The 22,393-nt window shown below is 39.9% G+C and overlaps 1 protein-coding gene across 1 annotated transcript; it reads left to right on the plus strand.

Annotated features, from left to right (window-relative positions):
- LOC130252836 (glycerol-3-phosphate acyltransferase 3-like) lies at positions 1 to 21,239 on the plus strand. The gene is made up of 13 exons (XM_056490831.1): positions 1 to 837; positions 1,078 to 1,237; positions 14,012 to 14,084; positions 15,582 to 15,852; positions 16,233 to 16,307; positions 16,624 to 16,713; positions 17,038 to 17,131; positions 17,419 to 17,534; positions 18,174 to 18,229; positions 18,572 to 18,657; positions 19,314 to 19,442; positions 19,874 to 19,953; positions 20,371 to 21,239. Exons 3-13 carry the CDS (start codon positions 14,057 to 14,059, stop codon positions 20,483 to 20,485), a joined length of 1,140 nt encoding a protein of 379 aa, XP_056346806.1. The 5' UTR covers positions 1 to 837; positions 1,078 to 1,237; positions 14,012 to 14,056; the 3' UTR covers positions 20,486 to 21,239.
- The last annotated feature ends 1,154 nt before the right edge of the window (positions 21,240 to 22,393 follow it).

The following is a 22,393-nucleotide window of genomic DNA, read 5'->3' on the forward strand; positions in this document are numbered from 1 at the left end:
CGGCCCGGCAGCGGATCTCCCCTCAGCCGCAAAATCGGAGCTCGCAGGCGCCTTCGAGAGAGAGCGGGTTCTCTGTGTCTGATCTTGGCCTGCTTTCCCAGGGAGATTTAATCCGTGGAACGGTCACAGAATCAATTAGGTTGGAAAAGATCTCTGAGATCATCAAGCCCAGGCCGTGACCCAACACCATGATGTCAACCAGGCCCTGGCATTGGGTGCCACGTCCAGGCTTTCCATAAACACCTCCAGGGACAGTGACTCCACCGCCTCCCTGGGCAACCCCTTCACCGCTTCTGTGCAGAAATTCCTCCTAATGTTCAACATAAACCTCCCGTGGTGCAGCTTAAGACTGTAAGACAGCAGCTAACAAGCACGCTCTGAGTGATGTCCATGTGTTAGAAAGACAAATTGTTTGTTGATAGAATTGTCTTTTTAAGGTTTAGAGCTGGGCGTGCTTCAATGGTCTCACCTGGGGAAGAAGGGATGCCCACGGATCCTGGGTACAAAGAATGCAGAATTTAGGGGCAGTTCAGGGGTTTGTCCCGAGGATGGATCAAGCTGTCTGTCCTCAGCCATTGCTCCCAGTCCCCTGCCGGCAGGATCTGTGCTGATGGCAGAGCCCCACTGAGCTGCGAGCTTTGGTTTGATGCTTTCACCAAAACACCAGCATTTAACCTGAGCTGCCACTTTGTCCCGGTGTGAGCGAGGGTGGAGCGAGCTGCGCTCCCGTCTCCGGGGGAGGAGGATTGTGTCATGCCAGCCTGCAGTATGAAAGGCATGGCTGGCTGAGCTCCTGTCCGTACCAAGGCTGTGCCTTTCCAAACAGGACATGCGGCTGTGAGTATGTCTGGAGGTGCTCTTTGGGAATGTGGGGAGAGTCTTCTGAGTTAATAACCTAATAAAGTGTGATAAGGGTGTAATAAAATGATAATGCTAAATAATGATCTGACAGCAGGAACTTGTACCGCTTCTTCCTCAGACAAAGACTGTTTGCAGAGTGTGTGTTTTGTATTTGGTGAATTGTCACGTCTTACTTCTTTTTAATACTTGTAGTAACCTTTTTTTTTCCCATTCTAGAAGGTGTTCCTGGTGTATCAGTCAGAAGAAAGCCGCAGAAAACAATTTCAGGAAGAGAGAGTTACAAGTGACAGCATTCTCTGGTCTAAAGGCTGCAGGAGTTTTACTCCTTTACTTCAGGAGAGCAAATGTTTGATATTGTCCCTCATCAGGACTATAGGTAAGTACATTCTTAGCCTTAGATGTTAATTTCCTGACTCTTGAAATAGGATGTATGGACCTGGTGTCTTTCAAGAGGTATTTCCATGCTTTTTAAGTCTCACATATATTTTCTTAGGCTGCAAAAAAAAATTATATTTTCAGTGCAGTTTCTTTTCCCTTAAATTTTTTTGCAAGATTTAGAAGGAGAATGGTTAGTTTTAGCATATTTGCATTTAAATAAAATTCTTTAAGTATTGTTTAAAATATGTATGAATGATGCCAGCATTTAGAAGGGAAAACTGCTGTGATTCTTAACTATTGTTACAGTGGAGATAGAGACCAGGTAAGACTTTCATTTCTTAACACACTCATAAATGATCTAGATCTCTGAATAAGGGGATGACAAGTCTCTGGATGGTACAGAATGGTGTACAATGTTGGTGGGAAAGAGCTAGCATGCATTTCTTGCAGTGCACACCATGTGGTATTAAACAAATGGAAAACAAGTACAACACATCTAAAGGGATATATTACAACAAATGATTCCATTATCATCTTGCTCTGGTAGAGGTAACAAGAAGAGATGCTATGACAGGCTTCTATAGCTGTTTGGGGAAAAAACGTTGAAAGTGGACACGAAATGCTGACCCAATTCAGGAATTATCCCAAAGGACCTTGTGCTGTCCTTGCAGTCACTCCTAAGCCAGAGCTGGGAGAAATTTGTATGCATTTAATCAATGCAATAAGTGTTAGGCATTGACAAATTAATTTATTGCTTTGGGTCAATGGTACACAAACCATATACAAGATTTATATGGACAACTTATGAGGTATGTATTAACAGCCATGAAAAGCCTACACATCTGTGGGTATTTATACATTGCTGAGGCAAACAAATGTAATCAGAACATGTAGTGGATTTCTCTGTTTTGAGATATAAAGACTCAAGCCTTTTGTAAGCCACAGGATACAATAAATAACTTTCTGTAATTGTTGAATTTAATTTATGTGGAAACAATAATGCTTGTGTGGTCAGAGCTAAATGTGTTACACTCATACAATGAGTGATACAATAGTTAATGATACTTCTTCTGTGTTTTCATGATTGCCTGCTGATGGCCAAAGATAAAGCGTAGGACAATGTTACTGTGGTGAGATACAAACATACTCCTGTTTGGTGGTGAAGATAAAATCTGTAGAGACCTAAAGAGCAGCAGACATAGCTCAGTGAGTGAGAATATAGTGAGAATGCAGAGGAGCATGTATTTGCACTTCAGTGCATGAAGACAGTGTGTTTTCCATAAATAAATATTGCACCTGACACTGCTTACCATGCAATTTGTGATCTCTAAGGTTATTCTAGCCTTTTGGTGGATTTTCCACAAGCATGAACCTCAGTCTTGATAAATATCAAAACAAAACTACCAGAGATAATTTCACCCTTGAGTAGCAATTAGGTAAGGAGTTTGATAAATGTGGGGTTGAAACATTGAGAAGACATAAGCATTAATAAAAAAGGCTTTTTGTAGTTGTTATAGCTGGTTAAAGTTTAGTTGAAAAAGAGATCTTCTTAGTAGCTTTCATTCTGAATATACTCATGAGCATTGCTGGAGTGTAGAATGTTCTGATCAGTCCTGTTTGAAGAGTTTCTTATTCTTCAAGACATAATCCTGGTATCCCTGGATGTTAAGTGATGCTGGTAAGTCAGCCCAGTTTGCTGTCTAACTCTGTGTCATTGTCTTGCAAAGCTTTTCTATATAGATCAGTCTGCTTTGTAGCATGGCAAAACTCACAGAAAAATGCCTGGAAGCCCTACAGTGAAAGTCAGAAGAATAATTTTAGCAATAGCTTAAATTAGCATCTTCCTGTGCCTAATGGCAATGTCAGGACGCACTTCTGTACCCTGGATGCAAGCAGCTTTTGACAATGTTGCTACTCCAAACAGGTAAAAATTAAACCCTGTGTATTTCCTATAAAAAGGATCAAGTGATAGAAAGTTGACCTTGATTGACAGTCAGGATCATTGCCATTTGCCTCAGGTAGAAATACCTCTTTGTTAACCCTTAGGGAGTGTGTTACTTCAGCACCTGAAGCACCTCCTGGCTGCAGCTGATGGATCAGTGCTGCTTTGGAGCAGTATTTGCTGGGGACATGGTGTTTGAGTGGTCTGATAAGAAAGGTGGTGCAAGAAGGGCAGGCTGAAGACTCTCCCCTGACATCCCCTTGGAGTCACTGGAATGGTTAATGTTGGACAGGAGGGAAGCATACCTGGAAAGAGTGGTTGCCAAAATTTCTGTGATGGTGTGATTCCTTCTTTTTGAAGACCATGGCAAGTGTTATTTCCAAGTGTTTCCCCTGTGTATCAGAGGGAAGGCAAAACCATAGTGGCACTTCTTGAAAACTGTCCCCTCCCAGTGCAGTTTATCTGTTCACAGTGTATATGAACCTGCTTAAAAGCTGACTGCTGTAGCCACTGCTGTGCAGGAAAGGGCTGTTTTTACCTGATTTAACCCTTCCATGTGAGGCACTACAGATGGACACAGGTCAGTGCTGTGTTTGCTCCTTCTTGCACTGAAAAAATAAATGGGTCATAATTCCGGTTCCCTCCAACAACGGCAGTTAGGCAATAGGGAATGTTTTGCAACATGAAATTAGTAGAATGACCTCAAGGGATCTAGAACATAGAGTGGGCATGTGATGCCCATTCCATCTCCTTGGCATTTCCTTAGGAGACCAGGGATTGTTTCAAGTGAATTTCTTATGCTTGTGGGTGCCAATTTGAAATTTGTTAAATTAAAGGGAGCTTTGCTTTTGGATTGCTCCTGTGTCACCCACATAGATTTCTTCTAAGCTGGATTCCATTATTTCAAATGGACAGAGAATTTTGGACATTTTCTGGTGGCTTTTCCTGACATATGGGGTACTTCATCATAAAAAAAGTGCTTGTTGTTATTTGGTACAAATTCATCAGTTATTATTTACTGGACCTTACAAATGAATGCTTCATTCTTTGGCATGTTTATTTTAATTATTTCCAACACCTTCCCCCTTCTGGATAAAGCCTCTCTCACAGCTTCAAAACAGACATGATTGCAGCAGGCTGGCTGTTGGCAAGAGGGACAGAAAGGGTAAAAGAATGATATGCAGAAACTCTATTTAGTCAGTGGATGTCAGAAGTAATTCTGAAAGAAATTATTTTGCTGAAGAAGTTTATGTAGCCACATTACAAACTGTAGTTATTCAGCTTAGTGCTGGATGCATATCTACTCACACTGGAATTTGACAAAAATTGCATTTCGTGGCTCTTCTGCAGAAATAATAGTAATAATAATGATAATAATAGTAATAATAATAGTGATGGGGTGCAAAAAGCTATGCCAAATTTCTGACCAAAAATAGGAAGCTATGTTATGAATTGCCTGGAGAATTAAAGAATTTCCTTTCTTCTTCATATCATGAGCAAATTCATTACCTTCATTCAGGGCAGAGATAAAATTCAAATCCATATTCACTTCTATAGCAGTCTCAAGTGCTTTGGAGAAAAGACATACAGTGCTTTGACCAACATGTCTCAGTTATTCTTATGCTCATGGTCTCAAGAGCAGACAGATGCTTTAGAAGCTTTGGCAGCCATTTTTTGGCAGAAGTTTAACAAGATTGAACTCCTTAGTTATGGTTGGACAAGTTCTAGTATTCAGATTCATTCCTTAGTGGGTTTTGGGACAATTTTCCATTGAATTAGAATTTTTATTCCATTTTGTTAATAGGCAGAATCTCCTCGATTTTGCTGTCATTCCCAATTTGGGTGGTTAAAGTGCAGGTATTTTGTTTGTGTGTTTGATTACTTCTTTTTCTCTCCAAACCATGTGACACCAATGGTAACAGAATAGTAAGACCATTGAAATGGTTTTCATTATTTTGGGAGGTACAAAGTGGATAAAGCAAAGAAGAGCCTTGGTCATATGGATCTTGTAGTACCTTTGGGCTGGATGGTTTCACCACCTCAATAGAGCAGCTACTAGGAACTCTTCAGTTCTTTCTTTATATGGTTCCACAGGATGAAAAGCAACTCTCCCTTATCCAGGAGAGGAAACTTCTTCTCACCCAGGCTAAGGAAGTCTTTCTTTCCCTTTATGCTTTTAAGTAATGATCTGTCTTGTGCACACCTTAAACTTACTGCTGAGGCATCCCACCAAGCGAGTCACCACATCTTCCTGTTCCTTGCAATGCTGCATTTTGCCCACCTTTCCTGCCTCAAATCAGGTCCCAGAAATTACCTCCACCCTCCCGCCCACGGGGTTTTTAGCACCCAGACGACGTGCATACCGATCCCCTGTGCCGAGGCTGATGGCAGCTATTCACAGTGCTGCCAGGTGGATCAACGCCCTCTCCTCCAGCTCTCCATCACAGGCCACGCTGTGGAATGTGTGTTAGCTGGGCAAGCCACTTGAGGAGGAGACCAGAAAGGAGAATAAGGAATGCTAGCTACAGAGAAATGGGTGAGCAAGCTGTTTTACAATGGAGTGTTGTTCCTAGGGAAGCCTTTTGTCAGGACAGGTGAGAAACAATGTTTAATGGTGTACCTGGCAGCAGCAGGCTGGAGAGAAAGGGGCTCCACTGAGAGAAGGAGCACTGAGCAGGCAGAAACACTTAAAAACCAAACCAGTGAGGTTTTGTAGAAGATACAGAAGGCTCAGAAGGTGGCCTGCAAGGGGAGAGAGGGTAAGAAGCTAAGTAATGAAAAGATATCAGAGAGAAGTTATATTGCTGGAAAAGATTGCAATGTCATTTGGAAGACCTGAGGGATGTCATGCAACAGCAGATCTGAAGGTACAGAAGCTGCTCAACTCACTATGTGGCACAAGAATCGTGCCATGGATTCATGGAGTGTCAGGAGTCTGCCTGCTGGTGCCTGGGTGTGTGGTGTAAGTTAGAGGTGGTGCAGCCCCCTCTGGCAGCTGTGCTGCTTTTACTGCCTGGACAGTGTTGGGTGCACATTTTACACAGCATCTTTGGGGCTGCTTCCATTTCTAAGGAACCCAGCTGCTCCACAACACAAACCAAGCCATGGTACTTGGGGGTGGGAATATTTCAAAAGGGCAGCCCCGGCTTCAGACAAACACACCATTGTAAGTATTGGCAAAGGGAAGATCTTCTATGGACTGGCACATCACACTCTCTTGGAAGTTGTGCCCTAAATGCTCATTCCACCAAGGCTGGTTAATTTGTTCTGCGTGAAGGTGGTGAAGGAGCAGCTGGTGAGCTCACCTGAGGTTCTAGATTTATTCACTTTGTATCGTCTGTGATGCACACAAAAAGGTACAACGAGAAGGGTGGCTGTAAGGGGTTGAGCTGGGTATTTTCTAAAAAATACTGAATTAAACTATTGAAATTTGATAGGCTAGAAGGAGAAACAGGGTTATCTATTGCATTTCAATTCTGTAGTTGAATAGGTGCAAAGATAGATGGCTTGTTACTTCACCACAGTGTATTTTGTAACCCTGTAATACAGGCTTTTTGGCTAATTTCTGATAAAGTGCAGGGAGCAGGTTTATTGCCTGCTGAAACTTGCATCTGCCTTTCATATGTGTTATTAAAAAATAAAATAAAGTAGAAAAAGCCTGACTTGCACCTCAAGCTTCCATTTCATTCATTTGTTCAAACACCAAAACAAGGCAGTTGTTTCACCATGAAATAGAAAATCTGACTGAATAAATCACAGATTTGTGCAAACATCAGTTGGGGAAATGCTTCATGTGAATTAATAAGATTTAGAAGAAAAGATTTTAGGCAGTCTGAAAAACACACCCACCTAGTTCTGTATTGCAATTTATTGGCAGGACACCTTGTGAAAACCAGTTGTTACACTGACAAGGTTCCTTATTGGCAGCATCTAATTATCCAACATATAATATTACTTATCATGTTTTTTCTTTCTTCTCCCGTGATGAGCAAATGCTTATCGATTACAAGGAAGTGGGTGGAGTTAGGGCGGGACAAAGGGTAGAAATTACCTTATCACTGAGAGTATCAGTAGTGTCAGTCTTCAGTGAGCTACAGCCTTCCCCTAGACACAGCTTTGGCTCTTACAATGTGGCATTTTTATTTGCCTGTCTCTTGAGCTTGCTTGATTTTCCACTACAGATGAGCATATATTCTCAGAAAGGCAGCTGGTTGGCATTTTGGAGGAGCAAACATGGAAGAAAATAGAGGAGGCCATGGCCTTACAGAAGGCAGGATTTTGTCTATCTGGATGATTTTGTTTGTGGCATTAATTTTGTTGCCTTCAGTGTTTCGAGTGTCACTGGGGATTTCTCATTTCTATGTGAAAATTTTAATTAAAATATTAGAGGTAAGTTGAGTAGTGGGTTCAAAAGGTATGTGTCTGCTACAGGACATGTTTAGTCAAAAAATAAAAATCTATAAGTTTGATAGAAATGCCATAATGTCAAGAAAAAATATCCATTAACTTGCATGTGTTGTTTGCAGCTTTACTTTATGTGATAATCTTTTGAGGGGTATCTTTAATGATATTAGTTATGTGCTGGATTATAGTCTGCTACTGGTTTGAGGTTTTCTGGGGTTAAAGTAGAGAATCCATGATATTACCTTCTAGTTCATGCCTGTTAGAATGCTTCATGCAAGTAGAATACTCATGACAAGTCAAGTATAAAGAAAAAGATCTATTAGTTTGTGGGAGTTGTATTTTAGATGTATATAAATTTCAGTGGCTTTATTTGGACTGTTTTAATTGTATGGAATTAATATTCTAGGTAAGAACACTGATTCTGTGTGTTTGCTTCACTCAGTTATAAATCTGGGGATACAGCAGTTACAAGTTCTGCTGTACAAGACTTAAAGGAATCTGTGTGCAACCTTCTAAAAGTATAATTTTTCTAGAGATAAACAGATCATGGCTAAGATCCCGATTCTATCAGTAAAAGGTTTCTGGGGCTTTTTATAAGCCAGAACCCATTTAGTTTTTCAAGTTTGACTTTTGATATCCATTATTAGCCAGAAGTAGATGCTGCAAATTCATCATATTGAACAGTGAAGCATTTCCATTTTCCAGTAGATTAACTTTGTGCTTCTGGCATAAACCTGTTTTCTGTGAATATACTTTCTACCTGTGGCAGAAAACACTGTTATTGTTGCTATTATTATTAAGCCATTGGAGTAATCTGTTTTGCAGTAGAACATGTCTGTACCAGTGTGATACAGTTAATATCATTACCATCTTACCTTGCCAATTCTGTCTTTTATTCTTCTTATGTTCTTTTGTTTGTTGTTGTTTGGGGGGGGGGGGTGTTGTTTGTGGGCTTGAGGGAGGTTTGTTTGTTTGTTTTATTTGTTTTTGTACTGATTAAGAGCTTTTGGGCACTATCTGTCTTCAGCTGTATGAACATCATTTAGCATAGTACACATGACTGCAAAATTTAGAGGTTACTTATTTTTTTTCAGATAGTGATGTCACCAGGCAATGACTGCCTGTGGTGGCTGTATGTAATATTAGCCTTTATATGTGAAATATTTTTTAATCAGCTGGTGGTATGCTAATTAAATTCTTATTACTACCTTAATTAAGAGCTACTCTCATATCAAACCTGTCTTTGGACAGCTTTGCAGCTGCAGTTGGTGAGCATCAAAATAATTTCTGAGATTTTTTTTCCCTGTGCTTTTCCTAACATCAAGAGATGTTTGACCCATTCAGTGCATGTTTTATGTAGGAAGGCACTTCTCTTTTGTAAAGCACATGAAGTATTCTTCTCTCCACTGTTTTTGTAAGAGGTTATGAGCATGATAATTCTGTGCTCACAACGTGGAGGATCAATGTATTGAAAAATAAATAAGTTAATTGTTATGTGATCAGCTAGAGCCTCTTGTGTCTAGTTCTCTGTTGCCACAGCAGCTTATAACAGGAACAGCACAACTCCATGCACTGCTTTTTCAGCAGAATACAGCCAAAATTGCAGCTTGGGATAAGTCAGCTTTAAAGCAGGCTTGTCTGAGATACAAACAAGCCGACATTGAAAGCCTAGAGAGGTGCTGAGTGATTTCTGGCTGTGGTGCTGTGTTCCTGTGATGTTGCTAATGGGATAATGCACAGACAACATCCGTGATTCCTGTTGTCCTCTGGAATGGTGAAACAGGAGAGCTGAGCTGGAAATGCTGAAGATGCTTAGTCATGTATTAGCACACTACTGACTATATTGCAGGAATATCACTGCTCTAGGAAGTGCCAAACAACTGGGTGGTGCTGCAGCAAAAATCCAACCTTGAGCACTATGGCTGGTCTCTCCATTGTGCTGCATTTGACTTGGTCTGTTATGTAGACCAGCAAAATTAATAGAAAACTTCTCACCCAAGGGGTTTCTTTGTATCTGTTTCTTACAGCTGAGCAGAGGGAAGGCATGTTTTATTTTCCTCCATGTTTGGCAACTTGAGAAAAATAGAAGAGTGGAGACTGAAATCAAGGACTTCAAAGTCAAAAAATATTTTTAACAGTTTTGTTTTCAAAGAAAATGTATCTTTTGACCTTACTTAATTTGTTGGGAGCAAAAGTGTCTTAGAATAAAACTCAAGTTTTCAGATCTATCACTAAACAATAAGTAATGGTGGCATATGATGAGAAAAATAATTTTGATTTCTTGACTTCACTGAAGTGTTTTAGCACTATGAATGATGATTTGACTAAATAGAAAAGAAGTAATCATGTATGGAAATGATTTTTACCCTCTGCTGCTTTTCTGTCAAGGAATCTAGATACTTGTTATTTTAGAAAGAAAATATATCATTTTATAAAAGCCAGATTCAAGGTTTGAAATTTGGGGTGGCTGTTTTTGCTTTCAGGTGATTTTTGTGGTTGGTTTTTTGGGGTTTTTTTGAGGACATATGGATAATGTAATAGCAAAAGACCTCCAATACAGTAACTTCTCAATTGCATATCTATTGGCCTATTATTATTACTACTACACTTAATTTACTCTTCAAATATTTCTGGAAATGATAAAGGTGAACATGGTTGGGTTTTGTTAGTGTTATTCTTTCACATATGTTTGTAACCTTTTATTTGTAAATAATTTCTTTTCTCTGAGTTTTCTCTGTCCTGGGGTTTGTTGGAGATGAGAATAGTAGCAAAGCTGTGCCAGAGATATTACTCCAGTGATTGCAAAAGAAGATGAATTTGCTAGGATGAAATCTATGCCATGCTCTCAGAGCCCTGTGAAGAGTCAAAGAAACACATTAAACAGCTGCAGCTCTATTTGCCAAGAAATATTCTGGAGATTTACAAGATCTGAACTCCTGTATGAAGTTGGAGCATTGTTGCTTCTTGAGAAAAAGAAATCAGACAGCTAAAAATTATGAGTAGTTTTTGCATTGAGAGCTCACTTCTGCACAGAGGTTGCTTGTATGCTATACATTACTGGAGTATGGCACAGGTTGCAGACTCTTCAGCTGGTGAAAAATTGCACTGCTGTGCTTTTAAATACATGGTTATCCTTAGCTGGCCTCTTCATCAAAGCCCAGACAAATTATACCTGTGCTTTTATCCCAAACAAACCCTTCTCAACCCATTTCATCAGTCGCCATGGAGCAGCCAGGAGATTTGTGAGTCCTTTTCAGAGCCTGAGGGTGGATACTCACATCTTCTCAGACACTGAGCATAACACTCACACCATTTGATCTGGGTTCATGTTTGTGATGGGCAAGGGGAAGTGAGGCCAGGCAGACACCACTGTTGGCAGAGGTCACAAGTGCTTGGTCTTAGATGGTGATTTTAGTTTGTGCTGAAAACCTACCAATTTTTCTCTTTGCCACCAGAGTGGAAGACTTTACATAGAGGAATTGTTCCAAAGCCTTTGCCACACGTGAGGGAAAGATAGAGAAAAGTTCATGTAATGAGTAATTAGAAAAATCTTTTCTGAGAATATGGGATATGAGGTAGTAAAATATGGGAAGAGAGACAAAACTGAATTATTACATAGTATGAAAGAATGGAGTATTGAGCTATACTTGAAAAGGAAAAGGGAGGAAAAATCCTACAAGAAATAAGAAATAACATTCCACATTGTATTACATGTTATGTCCTGTGAAGACAGTAATTAATATAATGAAGTATTGGGCACCCTCATTTTGCTTAGAATGTAATTACAGGAAGCTCAGACAAATGGACTGTTGGAGTTAAGCTGTCAAGTATTCAGTATTCCAGGTGGGATCAGCTGCTGGGTTTTGGACTCCTTGCATCCTCATCACTTCAGAAATGGGAGTGAGGAAAGCGCAACACCTGAGTTCTCTTTCAGTCAGCAAACGTAGGAATGAAGTTGCTACATTTAATACTTAAATTCTGTGTTAGTTGCAACATCTATGTTTTTTTTGTAAGGTATTTAAAACATCCTTTCATTACTGTTTTGCAACGGAGACCAGCGTGACAGCTCTGTCTCAACACTGTGCAATACAAAGGTGATCGCAAAGCCTTATTTCATTTTTGAAAATAAATTATACACACAGATGCTGCTGAATGCAGAACAACACAGTGGCCACTCCAGAGTTAATTAGTCCAGAGTTTGACCCAGACAGATGTCAATTCAATGGCTTGACTGAAAGCCTGAGGCCTGGGTGACTGTACAGCTGTATTCCCTCCTCACTGCTTGTGCTTCAGCCCCCTGTGCCAAGCCACAAGTTAGGAGAATTTCATGTCCCACAATGGTTTGTGGAAATGCATTGTCTTTTTTTCTTGCTTAAACACTCTTTCCAAAGCTTTCCCATGGTAAACCCCAGTCCTTGTAGTAGAAGAGAAAATGGATAACTGTTCCTTAAGCACTTGCTCTATACCAGTCCAGACTTTGTAGACGCCTGTTTAACCCATCTCAGCCAGCTCTTTTCCAAGCTAATGAGCCCTATGTAACTGTCCAGCCTTTGAAAGCTCTTCCTCATCTTCCTTGGATGCTGCCTTTGTAGCCTTAACTATTTACTTAGTCTGCAGCTTTTGCCTCACTCTTTCTCTGTGCTAGGGGGCAGGATTTGATAATTTACTAGTAAGTTTTATAAATTTTTGTTCGTTTTGACTTGTCTTGCTCATTTATGCTCCTGGAGGTATTCCAGATCCTTCAGGACAATATGAGCAAGCTCATTTCTGGCAATGCTGGCCAGCTGACAGGTGCTTTTTTGTGTAGGAGGACAGTGATAGGCAAGATAAGGGTGGTAGACATGAGACAGGAAAGCAGAGACTAAGGCGGAAGGCTTTATTTGTCAGTCTCAAATATTTTATATATTATACTTTTTCCTCCCTCATGCCATGCAACTATCCCAAAAGATGTTGGGGAGGGGATGAGGACCATCAGTATCTTGCAGAGAGGTTGAATTTGCCATGTCTGTCTTTACTCTCTTTTGCAACGTTCCTGTACCTGTTCTGTATGTTCGTTCATTTCTCAGTGTGTGGGCTGCTGTTTTCATGACATCCCCTGGCTCCACCATTCTGAATGACTCTCCATGTGTTGCAAAAGATTGAGAGAGATGATGTACCTGTTGACCTTTTCAGGAGAATAATTGGGAAGTATAGACAAGGTGATGGTCTGTGGTGTGGGTTTTTAATTTCTTTTTTGGGAAGGTTGTTTGCTTTAAGGTGTTATCAAAGATGGTTTGTATGGAGTTTAAAATACCACATCAAAGTCTATTCTGCCTTTGCTTTTTTCTTTTCTTTTATGATGGCTGGTAAAAAACCCAAAAAGGTCAGCTAAGGGTAACTAAAATATCCTAATTATGTCAAGGCAAAGTGTCCATTTTGTTACTGACTTAACTTTAATAGCTACAGAAAGAGCTGGTAGAGAGCAAAACTTAAGGGTGGCAAAAATCTGGTTGTTGTTTGCTCATGAGATGTTGTAACATAGTGAAGACTATTTGAGATCAGCTTTGTGGTGGCTTGTGTGGCTGCACATGTCAGCTAGAGGGAAATACAGTGTTTAGCAAGAGTTTATATGAAGCAGATGGATTATCCTTATCAGTTGGAGATGGCAAGTGAAGGCATTAACTGAGCCTTTAATGAGCAGAGCCTACTCTCAAGTGGCCCTTTGTTATGTATTTGACATAAATACAGCCAGATTTTAGTACTTAAGAGAGCTACTATTTGTATGTCTATGTATGTATGATGAAAACATTCAAAACTAGGCAAACTTCAAAAACAAGGGATGTTTTTATGTTTGATTTTGCAAATGGAGAGTTTTATGATGCTCTACACAAGAAGCTCAAAAAGAGGAATACAGGGATGGGTGAAAGCTCATTACCAAATTTGCTATCTTCTGAAATACTATTGATACAAAATGTTGCCAGCTCTGTTTTCTGTCAACAGAGACCACTTGAATGCCCTCAGAATGAGGTAATCACTTTTATTCTTTAAGATCTATTTTTCAGATCTGTTTTTCTGGTGTGTGTCTAATGTCAGTGATACTATTTTGTATAATCCTATTGATTAAGCTAACTGGAGAAGAGAGAGTTTTGGACACATTGGATCTTATAGAGTCTCATTAGTAGCTCAGTAGTTTGTTGGACCCCCAGAAAAAAACAACTGAAAAGAAGTTTGAGCCAAACAATTTTTCCTGGAAATGGCAAAAGGTAGTCTATGTAACAAATTAAACAGGAGACGTGCAGGGCACCCTTCAGGCTGAATTGAAAAATTAAAATCCTAGACCTGTCAGGGGTAAAAAAGACTCAGACAGTTCACCTTAAGTAATTACAGGATGTCTGGAAATGATGAAATGAAAACCATCAACATCTGCTTTTCTTGTTTTGGGAACAGTGGGCCACCCTGCAGATTGAGGAGGGAGTAAAAAAGCAGAAGGCGATGGCACTTGAAAATTTAATCTCCACTGGTAAGATCTCTGGATGAAGGGGACACAGCACTATTTATCTTGTAAAAAGGCAACTCTTTAACAATCTTAGAAGGGAATTTGATGAGCAAATATCCATTGAAGTTACAAACCTACATAAACATGTTATAAAAAAGATGATCTCTGAGTTTTGTGCATAAAAGGAATTAGAGATTAGTGTGGGTATAGAAAGACATTGCTGATAAACATTTGGGAAGTATCCCTGTTTTCATATGTGTTTTTTGCTTTCTGGCTCCACCAGCTTTCTCTTTACAGGACTGGGAGGAATGAGTGTTAGTGCTTGACATGGCTTTGCATGGTTATGTTTTGCTTCTTGTAATCCCTAGCATGCAAAAAATCCAGGGTCTCTCAAGTAAAAGAGCTACAGCATCCCATGGACCACAGTTACAATTTGCACTCTTTTCTAGACATGAGGATAAAATCCAAATAATTTTTGCCCAACTGTTTTTCCTTTCTTCTTTGACCAAAGAGGAGTGGGTTAAGTTTTCCTAGTTATCTTGTTACTTGTAGAGCCACTTTTAGTCATTAGTCATGTAGGCTGCTTGGTTTGTCAGCTAATGTTTTTCTGGTCTGATGATTTCTTGGGAGTTGAAGGTTTCACTGAAGTGCAGATGGAAGAAAGTTTTGTGATTCTGATCAGATTGATCAAGATAAATTGAGAGTATTTTTACAATGCATATTTAATGTCATCCAATACACCTCCTCAAAAGAAAAAAAAAGGTGTGGGGGAATGGGCAGACAAAAAAACCAAGTGTTAGCTGGTATGAACCAAGAGAATTTTAGTCACTGTAACCAGCCAGATAAGAATCTGGTCTCAGAGTGACCTCAGCAGATATCTGAGACATGCTATGTGGCTGTCCTATGGGGTGTGATTTTACAAATAACAGAGCAAGAATGTCTTATCATTCTTCCTGCACAATGTGTCTGTGTAATGATTTGTATGTCTGGGGAGGGGAAATCCAGGCACTTTCAAGTTTCTTGGTAATGAGGTGACTCTTAACGAAGGGATAGGGGAAGATAGAAGGTTCTAAGGGAAAAAAATGCAGAGGAAGGTGTTTTTTACAGCTGAGAAATAATAAAGTTAATCAACACCAGCAAGAGCAACAATCATATAAACTCTGCCTGAATTTGAGTCAGGGCACCAGGAGGGATGTGCCATCTTGGCAATGAATAGCTGGCATTTCTGTGTGTGAGTGTCTATGTTATTTGGTAAACAAGAGTGAAGTAGGTGTTGTGCTCAAGGTGTTACTTGCAGCTTGATCAGAATTCTTTCCTCCTTCCTCAGCAATTTAGGGGCTTAGGACTAGAGAAGTAACTCTATATGGAATGAGTTGTCAGTACATAAATGAGGCATAGCAATGCCATTCTGATGCTTGAGTAGGAGAAGAGCTGTTTCTAAAAAGCATATGTATTTCACTCTCTTTGGAATCCATATTGTTCATTTCACCATGTGGAAGGAAGGCTCGTTTCCTCCCGCAGGGATCATCCAGAGAGATGAGACCCCCATGGAAGAGGAGGTTGTTGGCCGGTGCCAAGGGTGTTTCAGCCTTGCTGATGTCATGTACTTCTCCAAGAAGGGCTGCGAGGCAGTGGCGGAAGATGAAGTCACTCGCCGGTTCTCCTCCGAGGAGCTGCTGTCCTGGAATCTCCTCAGCAGGACCAATGCCAACCTGCACCATGTCAGCTGGAAAGTGGCTGCTGTGTGGGTCACTGGCATCCTGATCCGCTATTGCCTCCTGCTGCCTTTCCGGTGAGCCAGACACCGTTTGTGGGATCCTTTTTCATGGCTCTTTCCCACAACCTGGGAAATAATACACTATTGGCTATGGAGGAAGGAGAACCTGACATGAGCTTTGCAAGAAGCCATCTAAACTCAAATATCCCTTAAAAAAAAAAGTACATTTCTCATGTTCCATATGTTTTATTAGTAATTAATTTGCTTCTAAAACCCAGCAAAGCTGGATTAAGGGATTTGTGTGCTAGTTAACTAGTGGTTTGTTGCTAGTTAGATGCTATTAATGCTGGAAAGAAGCATTGTGAAATGGATCAAAGGGCCAAATAAGAATACTTTCTTGCTTACTCCTCCAGTTTTGCTTCTTGGTGTTTAATTAAGATTATTTTACTTTGTAGCATCTGCTTGTCTGTTTTCAGCATCCTATTGCTGCTGTTGGCCACTACAGTAGTAGGACAGTTTCCAAATGGCAGGTAGGTGTTTGCTGAGGGCTCTTTCAATTTCTTTTGTATTTCTTTAAGGACTTGAACTAGTAGTTGGAACACTCTGCTGAAGTCCAGAGGACTGATGTGGACTATCATGAGGTGACTTTTTCTCTCCTGTAAAATTTTGTCTCCTGTAAAATGAGCAGTGAGGGAGAGTTATGGCAATGGCATCTGAAAGCAGACATGCAGTGTGAATCTTAGCATGGTCTTTGTAGTAACAGCAGTTGGGGGTAACTCAGAGAGTTTACATTGCATGTGTGACCCCATAGAACTGGAAATGTATCTATGGCTTCATTTCTTTTAGAGTCAAAGGTTGGCTGAGCAACCAGGTCCAGATGATATGTGCCACCTTAGGTATCCGATGTATGAGTGGCCTTGTTAATTTCCACAACAGGTGAGTGCTGCCACCTTGCCCTTATTAGTCTGGAATTTGTTTCTTGCAGTATTTAACATCTCAAATTTTGGTTCAGGATTCTTATTCCATTACTGCCTGGATACTTGGTGATGGTACAACTTGATGCAAGAAGCTGCTTGGATCATCCATACTCTGTCAGGATGTTCACATGCACTCCTGTGTTTCCTGTTGTGTATTGGCATGGTGTGTGTAGATGATTTACTCTCTTCAGACACTTAGAAACTTTTCAGTGCTTGTCACCTGATTGGGCCTGTAGTCTGGATAATAAACATTAACTAATAACTTTTATGGTTGTCATTGCAGGGAAAACAAACCACAGCAAGGAAGCATCTGTGTAGCCAACCATACATCTCCATTGGATGTCCTAATCCTGGCCAGTGATGGATGCTATTCCTTGGTATGAACAAGATAGTTGGTAAATATCAGTAATGTTGAGATGCCCATAGAAGTAGTGTTGGGTAAGATAAACTTCCTGGTAGAAAAACTGTGATTTGACAGCATTCAAACTCACATTTTGGACTGCAGAAAACTAGATGCAGGCAGGTTTGTGCACATTTAGGACCAAGGGGATTGGTACAATTTGTCAATAAGCTTAGTAATGTTTGCATCTGTGTTTAGAATTTAATCATTTAAATGTGTGTGTGTGTGTGTTTGCTTTGTAAGAAGTTTCTTTTGGGCTTTCAGGTTGGCCAGGTACATGGAGGGCTTATGGGACTTATTCAAAAATCCTGCATGCGAACCTCTCAGCATGTGTTGTTTGAACGCTCGGAAATGAAAGACCGTCACCTGGTGAGGAAAAAGTAAGGTAGTGAGATGTTTGCTTCATTGTCTGATCAGGTCTGGTCATTTGTCATCAGTGTTGCCATTTTTTGCCATCACTTGTCTCTCTTTTTTATTTGTTTGTTTTTTGTGATTTCTTTAATGCAGACCAAAGAGGAGCTCCATGCTTTTGAGCTGTAGGAAAGACAGTTGTCTTGGAAAAGAACAGATTTTAGTGTCTGTAATCTGTTTAGTGGTGACATTTGTGGTTTTAAATGATGCAGCAAATGTAGGAAGATAGTGATTCGTCACTTAACTAAATGTTGAGAATCATTAGATACATGTAAAACTGATCTTGTGAACCTAGAAAGCATGCAAACTAGAAATTTGGAATATATTTCAGTCTAAAGAAAAGTTTGACTGCATTCATAGCTGGAATCTGGAAGTTATTTTTACATGCTTTAATTACCACCATTCTCTGGTTGAAATGGTAAAATTGAACTTCATACAGCTTTGTAGAAAATCTACTTTTTTAATTAGCAAAGAGATAGTGAGATAAGGCCTGAAACATATTCCAGTTGCAGCAACTTTCCTGTCCTATGTGAGAGGTAATGGATGTTTAGATTCTTGGACAAACATAAATATGAAGTATACACTGAAATGTTATTTTCTCTCCACAGAATCAGAGAACACATTGCAGATAAGGCCAAGTTACCCATTTTAATTTTCCCAGAAGGTAGGAAGCAACTGTATTGATTTTATTGCTCTTCTTACTTCTTGCCTTTGAGTGCATTTATTATATCTAGTCTTTGGAAGTGAGGTGTTTGTTTTTAGTTTGTAGAATTAATTAGCTCTTGGGAGATATTAAAAGTCAGGTTCTAGTATTTTACAAAGTTTCTTGAAGTTTATTTGCTTAGCATGTAACATAATGAAGATATACAAGGCTCTGGATTATGTTCCAGAACTAAAGCTTACTTTCTACTTTAACAACTAAGTCTCCTTAAGACAGTTTAGGATTCATTTCCTGATACTTTTGTCAGAGTGGATTAAGCCCTTTATCTATTTTAATTCTGACCAGGCACCTGCATTAACAACACATCGGTAATGATGTTTAAGAAGGGGAGCTTTGAGGTAGGAGGAACCATCCATCCAGTAGCAATCAAGGTACTGTAACTGCAGTTTTCCAAACATGGAAGGATTGTTTGCAAATGCTCCTCAGAGAAGCTGCTCATGTGTAAGCCTTGAAAAGGGATATGTTTGGTGTGCATAAATAGTGAATAAGCCCTGAGAAACAGAAACTTGTTGTGGTTTTAACCAGTATGGGAAACGTGTCATTTCTGCCCTGGCCCTTGCATGCTCTGAGGATAAAGGCAGTTTTCTTGGCACTTTCAAGTCTTCCTGAGTAGCTTTAGCCAGGTCACTCTAGATCTGGAAATATTAGTTACTTTTTCTGGAACTATAATGTAGCCTGATCTTATGGAAGTTGTCAAAATTGATGTGAGCATTGTCAAGGAAACCTTTGTAGTCAGCATATCTGTAGAAGACAATTTTTTATGTTTTGAGTAAGTCTTTTGCCATAGTTGTGTTTCAACAGGTCTGTCACAGTTGGAGGTCATGCACTGCTTGTAAAGGTTAACTGTTAGAAACTTGTAATAAATGTTGGAGCTTTGCTCTGAATTTACTGATGTTTTCAGGAGTTTCAGGATGTTTTCAGGGATTTTCCCCTTATTTAACAATTTGAATTGTGATTTTGTGGCCAAAAAAAAAAAAGGTAGTTTATGTGATTTAAACCAAGGCAGCTTATTCTTCTTGTCTTCCAGTATGACCCCCGCTTTGGAGATGCCTTCTGGAACAGCACAAAGCATTCCATGATGACCTATGCTTTCAATGTGTTAACCAGCTGGGCTATTGTCTGCAATGTGTGGTACCTGCCACCGATGGTCAAAGAGGTTCTTATGCTTTTGTATGTTTTGAAAGTGCTTGTGCAATGTTGTCTGGAAGGAGGTCTGCATTACTACACAAGGTGTTCTGAATCTTTACTGGTAACTTAATGGACAAAGGCCAGGAAGCAGTGCTACAATCTTAATTTTAAGTGGGCATGGATTTATGTGGGATGCATCCCCTGCTCTGGCCAGGCCTGGGACCTCAGGCTGTGTGTTGTTTGAGGTTGTTCCAGAAACCAGAGAACCTCCCATGTAGGTTTTTTTGGCACCAAATAATGGCAAACCAGGATCAGCTGGAACTGCCCTGCAGCTCACATTCAGCTTGTGGGTGTGGCATAAACCCCAGTGCCTGCTGTCTGACAAAAACCTATCTCTTTAAGTGAGGCACAGAGAAAATGTCTATGCTGTAAAGCAATTATTTCACATATTTTTTTCAGGAAGAAGAAGATGCTGTTCACTTTGCTGACAGAGTCAAGGCTGTCATTGCTGCTCGGGCAGGAATGTCTGTGCTTCCTTGGTAAGAAACACCACCTCTGGAATTGTTTTTAAAGGTGTTCTGTATTCTGAAACATTAGCATGGAATCCTTTAAAACCTGCTTTGTTTGCACATCACCCTTACTGACTCTGATTCAGAAAATATTACTTTATTACTTGAACAATTACATTAGAATAATTAGAATAATATAGTAGATAGAGAGAAACAGAGCTGTCAGGTGGATTTAGACAGCAGGCAGTATTGGGTGAAGATTAATTACTTGCCTGTTAAATGCTGGGTTAAAAGAAGGGCATTGTGGTGTGGTAAGTCTTAGCATTGTCTTACAGAAGTCAACATTAAGAGTGGAAACTGCTTTGACTACATAGCCTAAATATAGTAATGTTTTCCTGCCTTGACCCTGAAGTGAATTTAAGGTTGTTTCTTTTCTGTATCTTTCAGGGATGGGGGACTGAAAAGGAAAAAGGTCAAAGAGTCTTTCAAGGAAGAGCAACAGAAAAAATATTGCCAGATAGTAATAGAAAATGGACCTTTGGGAAACGGAAATGTTTGTTAAATGCTATTTATTTTATCTCATTTTTCCATGACTTATCTCTACCAGAAAATAGACTGGTTTTATATTAAACCCAACTTGTTTACCTTCTGTTGCCGTAAGGTATTTTGCATGTGACACAGCAGGGGAACCATAAAGAGATTTCCATATTTAAAGCAAAGTACTATAATTTTATAAGTAGCAAAACATAAAATATGCTAATAAAATTCTCCCTGATGCTGAGAAGAATCGACAGTAAAATTAATGAATTATGTTCATTAAAATTCCACTTTAAAATACTTGCAATACCTTGAGGACTTAAATGGTTACTTATAATAAATCAGCTCTCTATTGCTAGACTCTCTCAGGGACTTAGACTAGCAATATTCCTGTGAGCCACAGTAATCATGTTGCTCTAGAGGTAGATCTCCTGATGTCAGAAGACATGAAGCATTTCGCCAAAATATGTTTTGTGAATTGCATGTTGGAGAGGAAGTGTTGGATGTCACAGGGGAAAAGCAGATGCTGACTCTTCCATGTCACAAGACCAGGGATGGCATTGCAGAAAATTTTCTGCTGTGACAAAGAGCAGAAGAGTGTCCAGGGCAGCATGTCCCTGATGCCTGGGTATGTGAAGCTGAGATAAATCAATAACAGCCAAGGACAGTGTCGTAAAAAAATACCCTGTTTTTTTAAAAATCATATCTTGTGGTTTTATTAGATCCCTTTCTGAGTCTGTTTGTATGCATTCCACAAATTAAAGAAAACCTATGATGTGACATCCATTGTCCTCTGCTGCAGTTATTTCTGGATAGCTTGTTTGTGTTGCCACTGGATGTGAAGATTGAGGATTTGGCCTGAAGACCATCCTCCAGGAACAGAGCCAGTGCACTTAAGGAGTATGCAATGGGAATATTTCCATCTCCTACAGTATTTATTGGTATAAAATATCTGCTCTCCTGGTAAGTAGCTCCCATGTGGAAGGATCAGGCTTCTTTAACTATCTGAATGTCCCTAATGAAACACACACAAATAGCTGCTGGTTTGGCCAAGGTGCTCTTAAGACAGACCTTGGTAAGAACATGTTTACATGAGAGCAGTCTGTTGGCTGAAGTCTCAGATTCTAAGACAGAGGATTAGTCTTGGTGAAATACATCCTACAGAGGGACAGATGCACAGATACAACTCTGCCCAGCCCTGGAGAGTCTAGAAAAACAATATCCAGAATACCAACAGAAGTGAAAATTGCTCTGAGGCTGCATGGCACAGACGTAGCATGGAACTGAGCTCTCCTCTTTTGTGGCCAACCCTGGCATTGCTACAGGTATGTGAATTTCTTTGGTGGATCAGTCAGTCTAAGTGTTGGTGTCATGTGAAAGCAGTAGGAGAATCTGCCTTTTTGCACAGCTTTTAGCCACCCAGGCTAAAAGGAAAACCACCAGGCAATAAGGATTATTGCCTCAGGCTCTCCTCCTGTGGGAATAGGTCTACTTGCTCCCAACTATAGTAAGATATGCTTCTATGGCTGTTTAAGCTGTTGATTTGTTTTCTAGGTATAAAAATGTGAAGAAATGTGATTGAAAATCCTGATAACTCTCAAATGTTTTCAGTGTGCCAGAGTTTAAAACTGGGAGATTTTCTTTCTGTGTGACTGATTTCTGAGTTGCTAACAGACTGCAGTAAGACAAGTGTTGAGAGCATTTTTCCCACACTACTGTGTGCTTTCTTCATTCTCAGAGGTAAAATGTGAGCCTGAATAGACAAAAAGAGGGGCCAGACGCAGGAAAATATGGGGAGATAAAGAACAACTGCTGGAAGAGAAATTTTCTGCTTCTGTAAGAAATTACGAGATTTATGTGCCTTTTTTCCCTGTCCTGAAACACTTGTCCAGATCATCAAGAGGAGCCTGAGAATGTGTGATCCTTATTATCT

This window comes from Oenanthe melanoleuca, chromosome 4 (assembly GCF_029582105.1).
Source record: "Oenanthe melanoleuca isolate GR-GAL-2019-014 chromosome 4, OMel1.0, whole genome shotgun sequence".
NCBI classification, from domain to species: domain Eukaryota; kingdom Metazoa; phylum Chordata; class Aves; order Passeriformes; family Muscicapidae; genus Oenanthe; species Oenanthe melanoleuca.

Excerpts from the sequence above, each read along its gene's own strand:
- LOC130252836 (XM_056490831.1), top strand. The coding sequence starts at position 14,057 with ATGGCACTTGAAAATTTAATCTCCACTG. Across the intron at positions 14,085-15,581 it reads TGAAAATTTAATCTCCACTG|GGATCATCCAGAGAGATGAG; the intron begins GTAAGATCTCTG and ends TTCCTCCCGCAG. Across the intron at positions 18,230-18,571 it reads CATTTTAATTTTCCCAGAAG|GCACCTGCATTAACAACACA; the intron begins GTAGGAAGCAAC and ends AATTCTGACCAG.